At 40.6% G+C, this 12,946-nt stretch overlaps 2 protein-coding genes across 3 annotated transcripts in view; one reads left to right on the top strand and one right to left on the bottom strand.

The window, feature by feature from the left end:
* Positions 837–10,419, bottom strand: NUDCD2 (NudC domain containing 2). The gene is made up of 4 exons (XM_003134083.6): positions 9,858–10,419; positions 6,155–6,203; positions 5,775–5,926; positions 837–1,817 (listed from the first exon to the last, which is right to left on the bottom strand). Exons 1-4 carry the CDS (start codon positions 10,044–10,046, stop codon positions 1,734–1,736), a joined length of 474 nt encoding a protein of 157 aa, XP_003134131.1. The 5' UTR covers positions 10,047–10,419; the 3' UTR covers positions 837–1,733.
* Positions 10,148–12,946, top strand: part of HMMR (hyaluronan mediated motility receptor) — a 41,728-nt gene continuing 38,929 nt past the window's right edge. Inside the window, exon 1 of one of the 2 annotated variants that reach the window (XM_003134082.6) lies at positions 10,148–10,760. In XM_003134082.6, the coding sequence (XP_003134130.2) occupies positions 10,715–10,760 (46 nt within the window). In that variant the 5' untranslated portion in view covers positions 10,148–10,714. The remainder of the gene's footprint in view (positions 10,761–12,946) is intronic. The other variant, XM_005672556.3, reaches the window with a different exon arrangement.

Raw genomic sequence — 12,946 nt, 5'->3', positions numbered from 1 at the left:
GTGGGTTTTTTTTTGTTTTTTGTTTTTTTGGTTTTTTTCACGAACATAGTTGATCCACAGTTGGGTGAATGAGAATTTGAAACCCACAGTGGGCCAAATGCAAATACTATCAGAAAAATGACAAACTGAAATTAATAACTGATGAAAGCATACAAAAACACAGTATCACTTATTTAACAGTCCTGCCAAAGACTCATAACCTGAATCTTAGTATGAAGAAACATCAAACAAAACTCAAAATGAGAGCTGTTACACAAAACTAGCCTGTAACCTTCAAAAGTACCAAGGCTGTAAAAGTCAAGTTTAAAATGAGGACTTGTTCCAGATTGAGGTGAATAAAGACAGCTGGTATCTAAAAGCAAAGCATGCTTCTGACTGGATCCTTTTGCTACATAAATGAAGTTACTAGGACAATCAGTAACCTTCAGTGGAATGAAGGTCCAAGGACTAGGGGGTCACAATGTATCAAAACTACTTCCTGATTTTAATGGTTATACTGTAGCTATGTAGGAGCATGTCCTTTGAAGGAAATACATAGTAAGGTACTCAGAGAGGTGACAGAGCATAATGTTAGCAACTTGCACACAAACCTGAAGACTGAGAAAGAAAACAATTCTGTGTACTTTACCTTTTATACATTTGAGATTGTTTAAAATATTTAAATTAAAAAGGACATAAAAAGGATGAAATAAAACTTCAAGACTTCTTATCTATGTCTAGATCACTGAAGGTTATGTCACTAACTTATTGATCATAATTTGCTTTCTGTCACTCACAAAGGATACACCCAATAACCATATTCACTTCACCACTTTCTCATTACTCTATTCCTAGTGTTAGGTTTTTAACTATTTTTCCATTTCTTGACATAAACGCATCCCTTAAGGAAAAATGTACTAATTCAGAAATTTCCAGTAACTTTTAAAATTAACTTACTCAGAACATATTTGTAGACTGTCTTTTCCTTTCTAAAAATGTTTTTCAGGAAATTGCCATCATGGCTCAGCAGTAACTAACCCAACTACTATCCATGAGGACACAGGTGCAATACCTGGCCTTGTTTAGCGGGTTAAAGATCTGGCGTTGCCATGAGCTGTGTTCTAGGTTACAGATGCAGCTCGGATTCCGAGTTGCTATGGCTGTGGTGTAGGCTGGCAGCCGTAGCTCCAATTGGACCCCTAGAGTGGGAACTTGCATATGCCGCAGGTGCGGCCCTAAAAAGACAAAAAAAAAAAAAAAAAAAAAAAAAAAAAAAATGTTTTTCAGTAATATAACTTCCTTATGTGAACAGGCACACTTCAGACAAAAGGGTACACAATTCCTATTTAGAAAACTTTATTGAGTATTATTCTTGCATCACACTTACTGAAAGAAAAACTTAATTTTCCCTGAAGGCACCTGTCATCTCACATGATCTATACCCTAATGTTTTTTGTATTAAAAATCCAGGTTAAATATGAAATTACTAAAATGCAGCATATAAAAAATTCATGCTGAGAAAAAAAAGAAGTCCAAAAAAAAGTTACCATATATCAATAGAATAGTTCCCACAGTATTTAGGATGTTTCCTATGTAAATCATGTTTGAATGCAATTTTTAGAACCATATTTAAATATATTTTTGCAATTTGTTAACTGGAGGCATCCACGTTTTTCTTCCACCACATAATCTGTTCCTTTGATTAAGCTGACAACATCTGCTAGGATCCACAAAATGCAGCGAGAAAATTGCGGTTATTTCTCAAGATTTGAGAAATCTGGTCCACCTTTACTGTAGTTTCCTGAGATTTCTGCTCCGCTGAAGTCAAAACCAGGATTCTAAGAGATAAGAAAAAAAATTATAAAATAAGACTCATAAAGAAAAATATACGTAGCCCAAAAGGAAAATGGTAAAAAGATATTAACTGGCAACTGACAAAAAAAAAACAAATCTAAATGGCCAATAAACATGTGGAAAGATATGAAAATTCACTGTAATCACCAAAATGGAACCTAAAACTATGAGGTATTTTTTCAATTTTCAGATTTAAATATTTAGATAATCAACATGTTTATTACAATGCTGACAAATGTATGGGGAACATTTACTCTACTATTATTGTGTGAATAGAGTTTAATAACTAACATTTTTTGAGAGCTTATTATATGCCAGGCAGGGTCCTAAGATATATATATATATATATTTAATCCTCACAACGATCCTATGGAATAAGTACTACTGCAGACTTTAGACTTTTTAGAGGCATTTCATTTACTCAACAGACATCTACTGAGTGCCTACTCTTTAGAAGACACCAAGAAAAGGGAGTTCCCATCGTGGCGCAGTGGTTAACAAATCTGACTAGGAACCATGAGGTTGCGGGTTCGGTCCCTGCCCTTGCTCAGTGGGTTAAGGATCCGGCGTTGCTGTGAGCTGTGGTGTAGGTTGCAGACGCGGCTCGGATCCTGCGTTGCTGTGGCTCTGGCGTAGGCTGGCAGCTACAGCTCCAATTAGACCCCTAGCCTGGGAACCTCCATATGCCACGGGAGCGGCCCAAGAAATGGCAAAAAGACAAAAAAAGAAAAAGACACCAAGAAAGGCATATAATGTGGAACAAAAAATGAACAAAAAATAGAGAAAGATCCCTGTTGTGGTGGAGATCACATTCTAACAGAAGACAAATAATAAACCCTAAGTTATCTACTAGTACAGGTGTCAGCAACTTTTCTGTAAAGATCCAGGTAGTAAATACTTTAGGCTTTGATAGCCATATAGTCTCTGTCAGAACCACTTAATTCTGCTGTTGCTATGTAAAAGACAATATGTAAACAAATGAGCATAGCTGTGTTTCAGTAAAACTTTCCTTCAAAAGCAGGCAATGGGCTGGATTTGACCCAAAGATAATTTGCTACCTCATGATCTAGTGTGTTAAAAGTTGGTAAGAGGAGGAGGAGAAGGAGAAAGAGAAGGAGAGGATGAAAAAAGAAGAGAAAGAGAGAGAAGAGGAAGATGGAGAAGAGGAGGAAGAAGAGGTGGAAGAAGAGGACGAGGAAGAAGAAGAAAGAGAAGCAGGCAAAGTAAGGAAAATGAGAAGATTAAAGCATTTAAATGTGATTTTTTTGGTTGGGTTTTTTTTTTTTTTTTTTTTTTTTGTCTTTTTGGCTTTTCTAGGGCCGTACCTGTGGCATATGAAGGTTCCCAGGCTAGGGGTCCAATCAGAGCTGCAACCACCCTCCTACACCAGAGCCACAGCAACGTCAGATCTGAGCCTCGTCTGCGACCTACACCACAGCTCACGGCAACGCTGGATCCTTAACCCACTGAGGAAGGCCAGGAATGGAATCCACAACCTCATGGTTTCTAGTTGGATCTGTTAACCACTGAGCCATGACGGGAACCTCTAAATATGATGATTAAAGATCAAAGCGTGCTTCACTGAGAAATGACTTGAAAACAGTGAAGTTGGGTAAGCTTTGGGAAAAGAAGACTACAAAAAAAGGACAGGAGTTCCGTCAGGGCTCAGTGGTTAACAAACCTGACTAGTATCTGTGAGGACGAAGGTTCAATCCCTGGCCTCACTCAGGGGGTTAAGGATCTGGCGTTGCCATGAGCGGTAGTGTAGATCAGACGCGGCTTGGATCCCACATTGCTGTGGTTATGGCGCAGGCCAGCAGCTATAGCTCTAATTGGACCCCTAGCCTGGGAACTTCCATATGTCACAGATGCGGCCCTAAAAAGACAAAAAATACCAAAAAAGAAAAAAAAGAAAAAAGAAAAAAGGACAGAGAAGGAATGGCCAGGCATGTTAAAAGACCAGCAAAAAGGTCAGTATGGCTAGAGCGGAATGAGTGAGGGGGACAGTAGTAGGAGAGGAGGTCTGAGAGAGACCACGGAGGACCAGATAGATCAGTTATGAAAGACTTTGTCTTCTACTTGAGTGAAAGAGTTCTGAGAAGTGATATAATCTGACATGCAGTTTTAAAGGACTGCTCTAACTGCTATTTTGAAAGACTGCAGCTCGGCAAAGGTAGATGAGAACAATTTAGAGGTTATGAGAGTAACCTAAGCAAGATGTCAGAGGTGGTCCGAAGGATAGTGACAGTACTGCTGATGGTGATGAGTGGTCAAATTCTGACTACATCTGGAAGGTAGTTCCAGTAAGGTTTCCTGACAACTGAACGGGGTGTAAGAGAGAAAGAGAGGGAGTTCCCGTCGTGGCGCAGTGGTTAACGAATCCGACTAGGAACCATGAGGTTGCGGGTTCCGTCCCTGCCCTTGCTCAGTGGGTTAACGATCTGACGTTGCCGTGATCTGTGGTGTAGGTTGCAGACGCGGCTCGGATCCCGCGTTGCTGTGGCTCTGGTGTAGGCCAGTGGCTACAGCTCCGATTCAACCCCTAGCCTGGGAACCTCCATATGCCGCAGGAGCGGCCCAAGAAATAGCAACAACAGCAACAACAAAAGACAAAAAAAAAAAAAAGAGAGAGAGAGAAAGAGAAATGGAGAATGACTCCCCCAGTTTTTTGAACAACCATTTCCATCAACTGACATGAGAAGGCTAAAGGTAGAATGAATGTGGGAAGGAAATGGGAGAGTTCACACTGGACATATTGAGTTTGCTATGTCTGTTAGGCAAGTGAAGATGCTAAACAGGCAGAAAGATGTGCAAGCTCAATATTCAGGAGAAAAGTTCAGGCTAAAGATACATATTTAGGAATCACTACCCATAGAGATGGAAATTATTCATCAAAACTGTAATAATGCTTTAAGAATTCTCTGGTGGTACAGCAGATTAAAGATCTGGCACTGTCCCTGCTGTGGCTCAGGTTGCTGTTATGACGCAGTTTCAATCCCTGGCCCAGGAACTCCTGCATGTCACAGGTGCAGTCAAGAAAAACCAAAAAAGTGTAACAGTGCTTCAATTCAGTAATAATTCTCCAAGATATCTACCTTAAAGAAACATTTGAACAGTTTCAGAGATGAAAGCACAAACTCTGAAATAGACACAAATGAAGAAATCTAACTCCCATCAAAGAGTAACAGCTAAGAAATTACAATACATTCAAACTAGGAAACACTCTAAAAGGCATGAATTTTATCCATAAGTACTATTAGGAAATGAGACCCAAGACATATTACTACATGAAGCAACATGAGCAACACACACACACGTGTGATCCTCCACTTACATTAAAAACAAAACAATAAATCCAAAGTACTGATGAGATAAAAATGGGACAGAGGCCTTTCACTTTTTTATACACTGTGTCTGTACTGACTGAATCTTTATGAGTTTATTCATGCACTACTGACGTACACTAACTAAACTGAAACTTAGACTATCATGGTAGTATAAATTCCTCAGGGTGAGGGGAGGATGATATAAAGGCCAGTCATTTTTTTTTTCTCTTTTTTTTTCTTTTTGGGGCCACACCCACGGCATATAGAGGTTCTCAGGCTAGGGGTCGAATCAGAACTGTAGCTGCCAGCCTATGCCACAGCCACAGCAACACAGGATCCAAGCCACACCTGGGACCTACACCACAGCTCACAGCAATGCCTTAACCCACTGAGCGAAGCCAGGGATCAAACTTGCCATCCTCATGGATACTAGTCGGGTTCATTAAGCACTGAGCCACAACAGGAACTCCCCATTTTTCTAACTATTTAACTTTAAAAATGTCTGAGGGATTCTTGTAATTTTTATAGCCACATTTGAGTTTTAATTTCAGATAATAATTATCCTATAATTTTCAGATGTTTAGCTACATATATTCATGCATTCAGGTGACTTACTTCCTTCTGGAATCTCTCTAATGTAAGTTTTCTCTGCATTTGATCTTGCACCCAAGGATCAGCTGCATATTCAGATTCTAGAAGAGAAGTCCAACAATTCGCTGCATCTCTCTTTGTCTTTGTTAGAACAATACGGACCATTTTCCTATCCTCTAAGCAAACAAACAAAAATTAGAGACAAATTAGAGTTCATCATCAATTTATACTTTCAAAAATCAATAGGTAATATTGACAAAACAGTTGTTTCAATACATTTCTATTACTACAGCTTCCAAAGCTGCAAAGACAAAGGACACAACACAGCAGAGGGAAACATACTAAGTTCCAAGACAAAATTCATTTTTAAAAAGATTTTAAGTAACATCATAGATTACTCTTACCCAAAGTCCATGTTCCCTCATCAGCTATTGTGGAATCAAAAAGTTTGCCCTGAAAAATAAACATATGAGGTTATAAAATATAGAAAGTCCATCAATTCTTATAAAGTTTTCATGATTTAAGACTTCACTAATTTCCTAATTCACACATAATTACCTAATTTGTTCAGAGTTAGGGAGACCAAATTTTACACCATTTCAATACACCAATAGGTGCTCAACCCTAAGTCCCCTCCTATGGAATGAAACAAAACCAAGTATGTCTACTTTGAATATTTACTATGACAAAGAACACAGGGCTCTCTACCAAAAGATCAGAGCTCCTAAATTTTTACAAAATGAAGATATATTATGGATCACTGACTGGTCAAATGTGAAATTAATATCTGAAATGCTTTAACTTTACCAATCATAATAAACTACAAGAAGAGCTGTTCTGCAGATATCAAGAAATGATGTCTCTTAAAACAGATACCATAGATCGCTAATATGTGGAATCTAATTTTTTTAAAATGATACAAAAGAGAAGTTCCCTGGAGTTTCCGTCGTGGCTCAATGGTTAACGAATCGGACTAGGAACCATGAAGTTGCGGGTTCGATCCCTGGCCTTGCTCATCGGGTTAAGGATCCAGAATTAACGTGAGTTATGGTGTAGGTCGAAGACGTGGCTTGGATCCTGCATTGCTGTGGCTCTGGTGTAGGCCAGTGGCTACAGCTCCTATTCGACCCCTAGCCTGGGAACCTCCATATGCTGTGGGAAGTGGCCCTAGAAAAGGAAAAAAAAAAAAAAAAAAAAAAAGATACAAAAGAACTTACAAAACAGTAGACTCAAAAATTACAAAACCAAACTTATAGTTACCAAAGGGAAAATGATAGGGGAGGGATAAATTAGGAGGTTTGGATTAACACATACACAGTATTATATATATAAAATAGACAGTAACAAAGACCTGTTGCAGTGCACAGGGAAATATACTCCATAGTCTGTAATAACCATTAAGGAAAAAGAATCTGAAAAAAAAATGGACATATGTATATGTACAACTGATTCACGTTTCTGTACTCCAGAAACTAACACAATACTGTGAGTCAAATATACTCCAATAAAATCTTTTTTAAAGCGAAACAAAAACTGAAAAAAACAAAACAAATGATGCCTTCTAAATAAACTTTTAAAAACAGGTTCAATCTCTTTGTAGGGCCTCTTAGCATTAAAAAAATTAAGTATAAACTAGTTGTCAAACTAAATGTCAAACTAGTTGTGACTGATTTTTCAGAAATTTTTTATTTTAAAAAAGAACTAAGAGCTCCCATCGTGGCGCAGTGGTTAACGAATCTGACTAGGAACCATGAGGTTGCAGGTTCAGTCCCTAGCCTCGCTCAGTGGGTTAAGGATCTGTCATTGCCGTGAGTTGTGGTGCAGGTTGCAGACGCGGCTCAGATCCCACATTGCTGCGGCTCTGGTGTAGGCCGGCAGCTACAGCTCTGATTAGACCTCTAGCCTGGGAACCTCCATATGCCACAGGAGTGGCTCAAGAAAAGGCAAAAAGACAAAAAAATAAAATAAAATAAAATAAATAAATAAGAACTAAGCGGGAGTTCCCATTGTGGTTCGGTGGGTTACAAAACCGGTTAGTACCCATGAGGATGCAGGTTCCATTCCTGGCCTCGCTCAGTGGGTTAGGGACCCAGCATTGCTGTGAGCTGTGGTGTAGGTTGCAGATGCAACACTGATCTGGTGTGGCTGTGGCACAGGCTGGCAGCTGCAGCTCCTATTTGACCCCTACCCTGGAAACATATGCCACAGGTGCAGCCCTAAGAAGAAAATAAAAAAGAACAAAGCAAAATATGTTTAAAAGAGAATGCATCTACTAAAATCTATTTTGTTGCTACCTATCAAATTTAACTTTTAGAAAATGAAATTAAAATGTCATGTTAAAAAAAGAAAACACTTTTTTTCATATGTCAGTAACAGTATAGAAAAACCCTACAGGTCTAAATGTACACCTAAAACCCTAGATTTATGGCTATAGTGTCAAAGTTACTGCAAGAACCAAAGTAAATATGAACTGTAATTTTAAATCACTGTTCAGTAAACTATAAATTGCACAACTATTCAGAAAGGTCATTAAGAACCAAGTTGACATAAATCAATGTCTTTCACATGAATCCTTTTTCTCTGAAGCACTCAAAACACTTTCATATAAAATAATAGCTGGAGTTCCTGTTGTGGTTCAGTGGTTAACGAATCCGACTAGGAACCATGAGGTTGCGGATTCGATCCCTGGACTTGCTAAATGGGTTAAGGATCCAGCGTTGCCGTGAGCAGTGGCATACGTTGCAGCCTCAGCTCAGATCCTGTGTTGCTGTGGCTCTGGCATAGGCTGGAGGCTATAGCTCTGATTAGACCCCTAGCCTGGGAACCTCCATATGCCGCAGGAAGCAGCCCTAGAAAAGGCAAAAAAAAAAAAAAAAAGACAATAATAATAATAGCTAAGAGGTAATGTGATGTTATTCTGTATCAGGCACTATTCTAAGCTTCTCACACACAGGGATATACCATGCTGTGCTTAAAGCAACTCAATGAGAAAGGTATGTAATTACCCCACTTTGTGGATGAAGGCTTAGACACTGAATAATCTCTTGTTCAAAGTTAAAAAACTGGTAAAATGGCAAAGGGAGGTATCTTACCAAGTAGTCTCCCTTCACCATCACAGAGTGTCATCAAATATCCTGAACATCTAATCCGAGAACGAAATCTAACTTCAACCTAATTGAATTTAACTATAAATTTTAACAATGAAAAAAATGGGTCCTAGATCCAAAGGGTACTGATGAGATTAAGAGGAATGTTAACTATTTTCTTCACAACCTCTGGGCCACCTGCTTAACCACGCCACGAAAATGCAGAATTTTTCTTTTCTTTCCTTTTTTTTTTTTTTTTTTTGTCTTTTTAGGGGCGTATGGAGGTTCCCGGGCTAGGTGTCAAATTCAAGCTGTAGTCGTTGGCCTACACCACAGCCAACAGAAACGCCAGATCCCAGCCATGTCTGTGATCTACACCACAGCTCAACGCAAGGCCAGATCCTTAACCCACTGAGAAAGGACAGGAATCAAACCTGCGTCCTCATGGACGCTAGTCAGATTCTTTTCTGCTGAGCTTAATTTTTCTAATTTTGGATGAGACATTACCTCCCAATCCTCATCCCGACATCTTTAGCCTCTATTTTTATCTTTACTGTCCTACAACTGCCCACATATTTATTAGTTTAGTTATGCCTCCCGCCGAGACCCTAACTTCTCTCACAGTACGGGAACATTATCTGGCTCCTTCACCGCTGTCCTCCCAACACCTAGATCAGTGCTTGGAAGATAGTACATGTACTATAATTATTTGTTCTTTCAAGGACAAGTTAAGCTGTTCTCATAGAAGACCCGCAGAGGAACAAAAGCAGCAGCTTCATCTGGCTTAAAAACAAGGCCAGAGAAAAGGGCTACTCAAATTCCCACCTCAAATGTGGCTGGCCCTGAGCCGGGGGCGGGCTCCTACCAGACCGAAAACCAGGGCAATCTCATCCCTGCTTCGGCCAGTCAAGAGGAGCCGAACGGCCCTCCAGCAGTCTTTCCACGAAAACCATGATATTTAGGGCTGGGGGATTTGAGGAGGCTGGAAAGAAACTGAGTATAAGCCCCGACCTGCCGCTACCTTGAGGATCTCGCGACCACCCACGGCCAGCGCCACATGCCGGCTCTGCAGGCCGCACTGGATATCCTGGGCGCGAGTGCCTGGCGGGACCTGAACTTCAATGAACACCTCCTCCAACGTCTGGTACCACTGGCCCCACGGCGTCCCGCACGGAACGACCCCACTGCGTTCCTCAAAAGGGGCTGACATACTCCAATCGCCTCCCGGCTGCGGTGGCACCGAGAAAACTGAGCGCAAGCGCGGAGCCTCCGCGCCCAGGCCACGCCCCGTCTCCTCCGCTCGGGTCACTGCACATGCGCAGGAGTGGACCCCCGTGTTTCCACCTGCGCTCTTTCTTTCCTCTCAATGGCCATTAGGACACTGGCAGGACCCAGGTTGAAGGAACTGAAATCCGGAAAAGTTTACATCCAAAGACCGATGGAAGAGGCTTGCAACTCGTAAAGTTAGAACGCAGGACAGTACCACCAATATGACGTCAAGAGCGACTGAAAAATTCGCTGATGTGAACTGCGATTGCGCAAATGCTGCTTGTGGCGTAGTTGAAATTGAGTAAAGCCAGTAGTGATTGGGCCAGTGTGTGGGGGAGGGGTCGAAGTAAAAAAGTACTAGTCTCCTATTGGGTGATAACCTAAACTAGCAGGCCACCTGATTGGACGCCGCGAGAGCCGAGTACGCAGGCTCTTTGGGTGTTCCCTTCCTGGATTGGTGTACCCAAGGCTTTGGTTTTCCGATTGGCCAATGTCGCCTGGGCGGGAATAATCAGGGAGATTTGAATTTGAAGACAGTAGGCCATAATAACCCTCTGGAAGTTACCGAGGAGCGCTGATACCTTCGTGTTTGTGGAGCTGGTCGTCAACATGTCCTTTCCTAAGGCGCCCCTGAAACGATTCAATGACCCTTCCGGTGCGTACGGGGAAAGGAGATGGGGGACAGGAGATACTCTCATACCTCTTGCCCCTTTTGCTTCCCTTCATCAGAGGCAAATAGCGATTTTTAAGGCTGGGACGGGACTCCTTTTATTGACTCCTTTTTTCTGAAATATAAGCCAAGTATTTACTACATACCAAGCACTATTCAGGATGATAAGGATACAGCAGTGAGCGAAGCAAAGCCCCTACCCCATAGATCTTACATTAATTGGAGAATGCAGCCAATAAACAATTAGTGCCTTCGGAAACTAAAACAGATGGAAGGGAATAGGAATGAGGAAGCGGCGGTAGCTATCTGTTGGTCAAGTCGGAGAGTCTCACTGATAAAAAAATATTTTACCGTCGCATTTTGTTTGAACTTGTGGATTTCTTATTAATATTCCATTCAAGCCTAAGAAAAGGAAAATTGGTTAAAGCAGTTTATGGGTGGCAGTAGCACAAAAACACTATAGATTAAGTAATGGGAGTTAATTTTGATAGTACAGTACCCCAGATAGCATACTGAGTTTTTACATCAATTATTTTTTTATTTTAATTCCCGCAAATACATATTATCTGTTGTTTTTATTGATAAAAAGATGGAGACTTGTTTATTATATTTGCTCAATGTTATGCAATCCAGATATCAGAACTGGGGCCCCAAACCAGCCTCCTCAAACCATGCTGTGCTCTTAACCACTGCTGTGCTTAATTAAGCACAGTAACCAGGAAGCCTTAGATGTCGTTTGTAAGGCACTTACCATTTATTGGAGGTAACTATGCAGGGATTTTGCTGAGGTCTTCTGGCTAGATCAGATTTATCTTTCCAACAGCCAGGTGAGGCAGGTACTGATATTGTCAACAATTTACAGATGAGGAAACTAAGAGTTTCTGCAGCCAAACTGAGCAGCCTGTAATAAAACTTAACATCAAAACTCATGACTCACCCATCATAATGTATACTTTTTAACAGTCACTCATTCCACCTTAATTTCTATCAGCTAACTTGCAAATGGAAATGAGGCCAAGTGAGCAAATGCATTAGCACAAGCTTTTTTTTTTTTTTAATTGAAAGGCTCAAGGACCATATACTTTCCTAGACATTCAGAGAACCTCTTCTAAGTTCTGTCAGCAGTGTGTATCTTATGAGAATTTTTTTTTTTTTTTTTGCTTGTAATAAATTAGACTGGTTTTGCCAGTTACACAAAATTTCAGGCTCACAGTTTCAGAAGTAGTAATACATCATTTATTTGAGGCTTGGTATGTGTGTGAGGCACTGTAGTGATTTCTTATAAAATTCTAGTAATCCTAACAGCTGTAATATGAGGTAAATTTTTTTTTTTATTCCTGTTTCATGAATGAAGAATCCATCTCAAATAGAAATAATTTTCCAGGGGTTTTAAAGCTAGACTGGAAAAGGGGAGAATATAATGTTCTTATCCATCATCTTCTCCCTATGACTACGGAGTACTTGGCACCAAAGCTGTTGATTGGCAGACAAAGGTGGACGTGGATTTGACCCTACTGATTACTATACAAAACCCTATTCCCATTCCCACATTCCCTGTGACTGTTTTCTTTTCCACACTTCCAGATTCAACCCTGAGCTAAATACTGAGGATACGGATATGATTAAGACTGTCCCTGGAGGTCCCATCGTGGCTCAGTGGTTAACTAATCTGACTAGGAAGATGATGAGATTGCGGGTTCAATCTCTGGCCTTATTCAGTGGGTTAAGAATCCAGCATTGCCGTGAACTATGGTATCTAGGTCTCAGACATGGCCCAGATCCCGCATTGCTGTGGCTGAGGCATAGGCCAGTGGCTACAGCTCCGATTAGACCCCTAGCCTGGGAACCTCCCTATGCCATGGGTGCTGCCCTGGAAAAAGACAAAAAGACAAAAAAAAATTCTTTTAAATAAAAATTTAAGTTAAAAAACAAAACAAAACACTGTCCCTAACTTCAGGCAGTTTTGTCTAAGGTGGGGGATGGATAAATATGTTATTATAAGCCATTACAAAACTACAGGAAATTCTATGATAGGAACAGTACACACAGGCTGCTGTGGAATGAAGGTTTCTAGCTTGATTTGGGGATTTAGAGAAAACTGCAAGAGGCAACATCTGGGCTGAGATCTGAAAGAAGAGGCAGATCTCAAGTCAGCTATGCATAAGCACTCT

Source organism: Sus scrofa, chromosome 16 (assembly GCF_000003025.6).
Source record: "Sus scrofa isolate TJ Tabasco breed Duroc chromosome 16, Sscrofa11.1, whole genome shotgun sequence".
NCBI classification, from domain to species: domain Eukaryota; kingdom Metazoa; phylum Chordata; class Mammalia; order Artiodactyla; family Suidae; genus Sus; species Sus scrofa.
The sequence above is the reverse complement of the archived record's forward strand: the minus strand, read 5'-3'. Positions and strand labels throughout refer to the sequence as shown.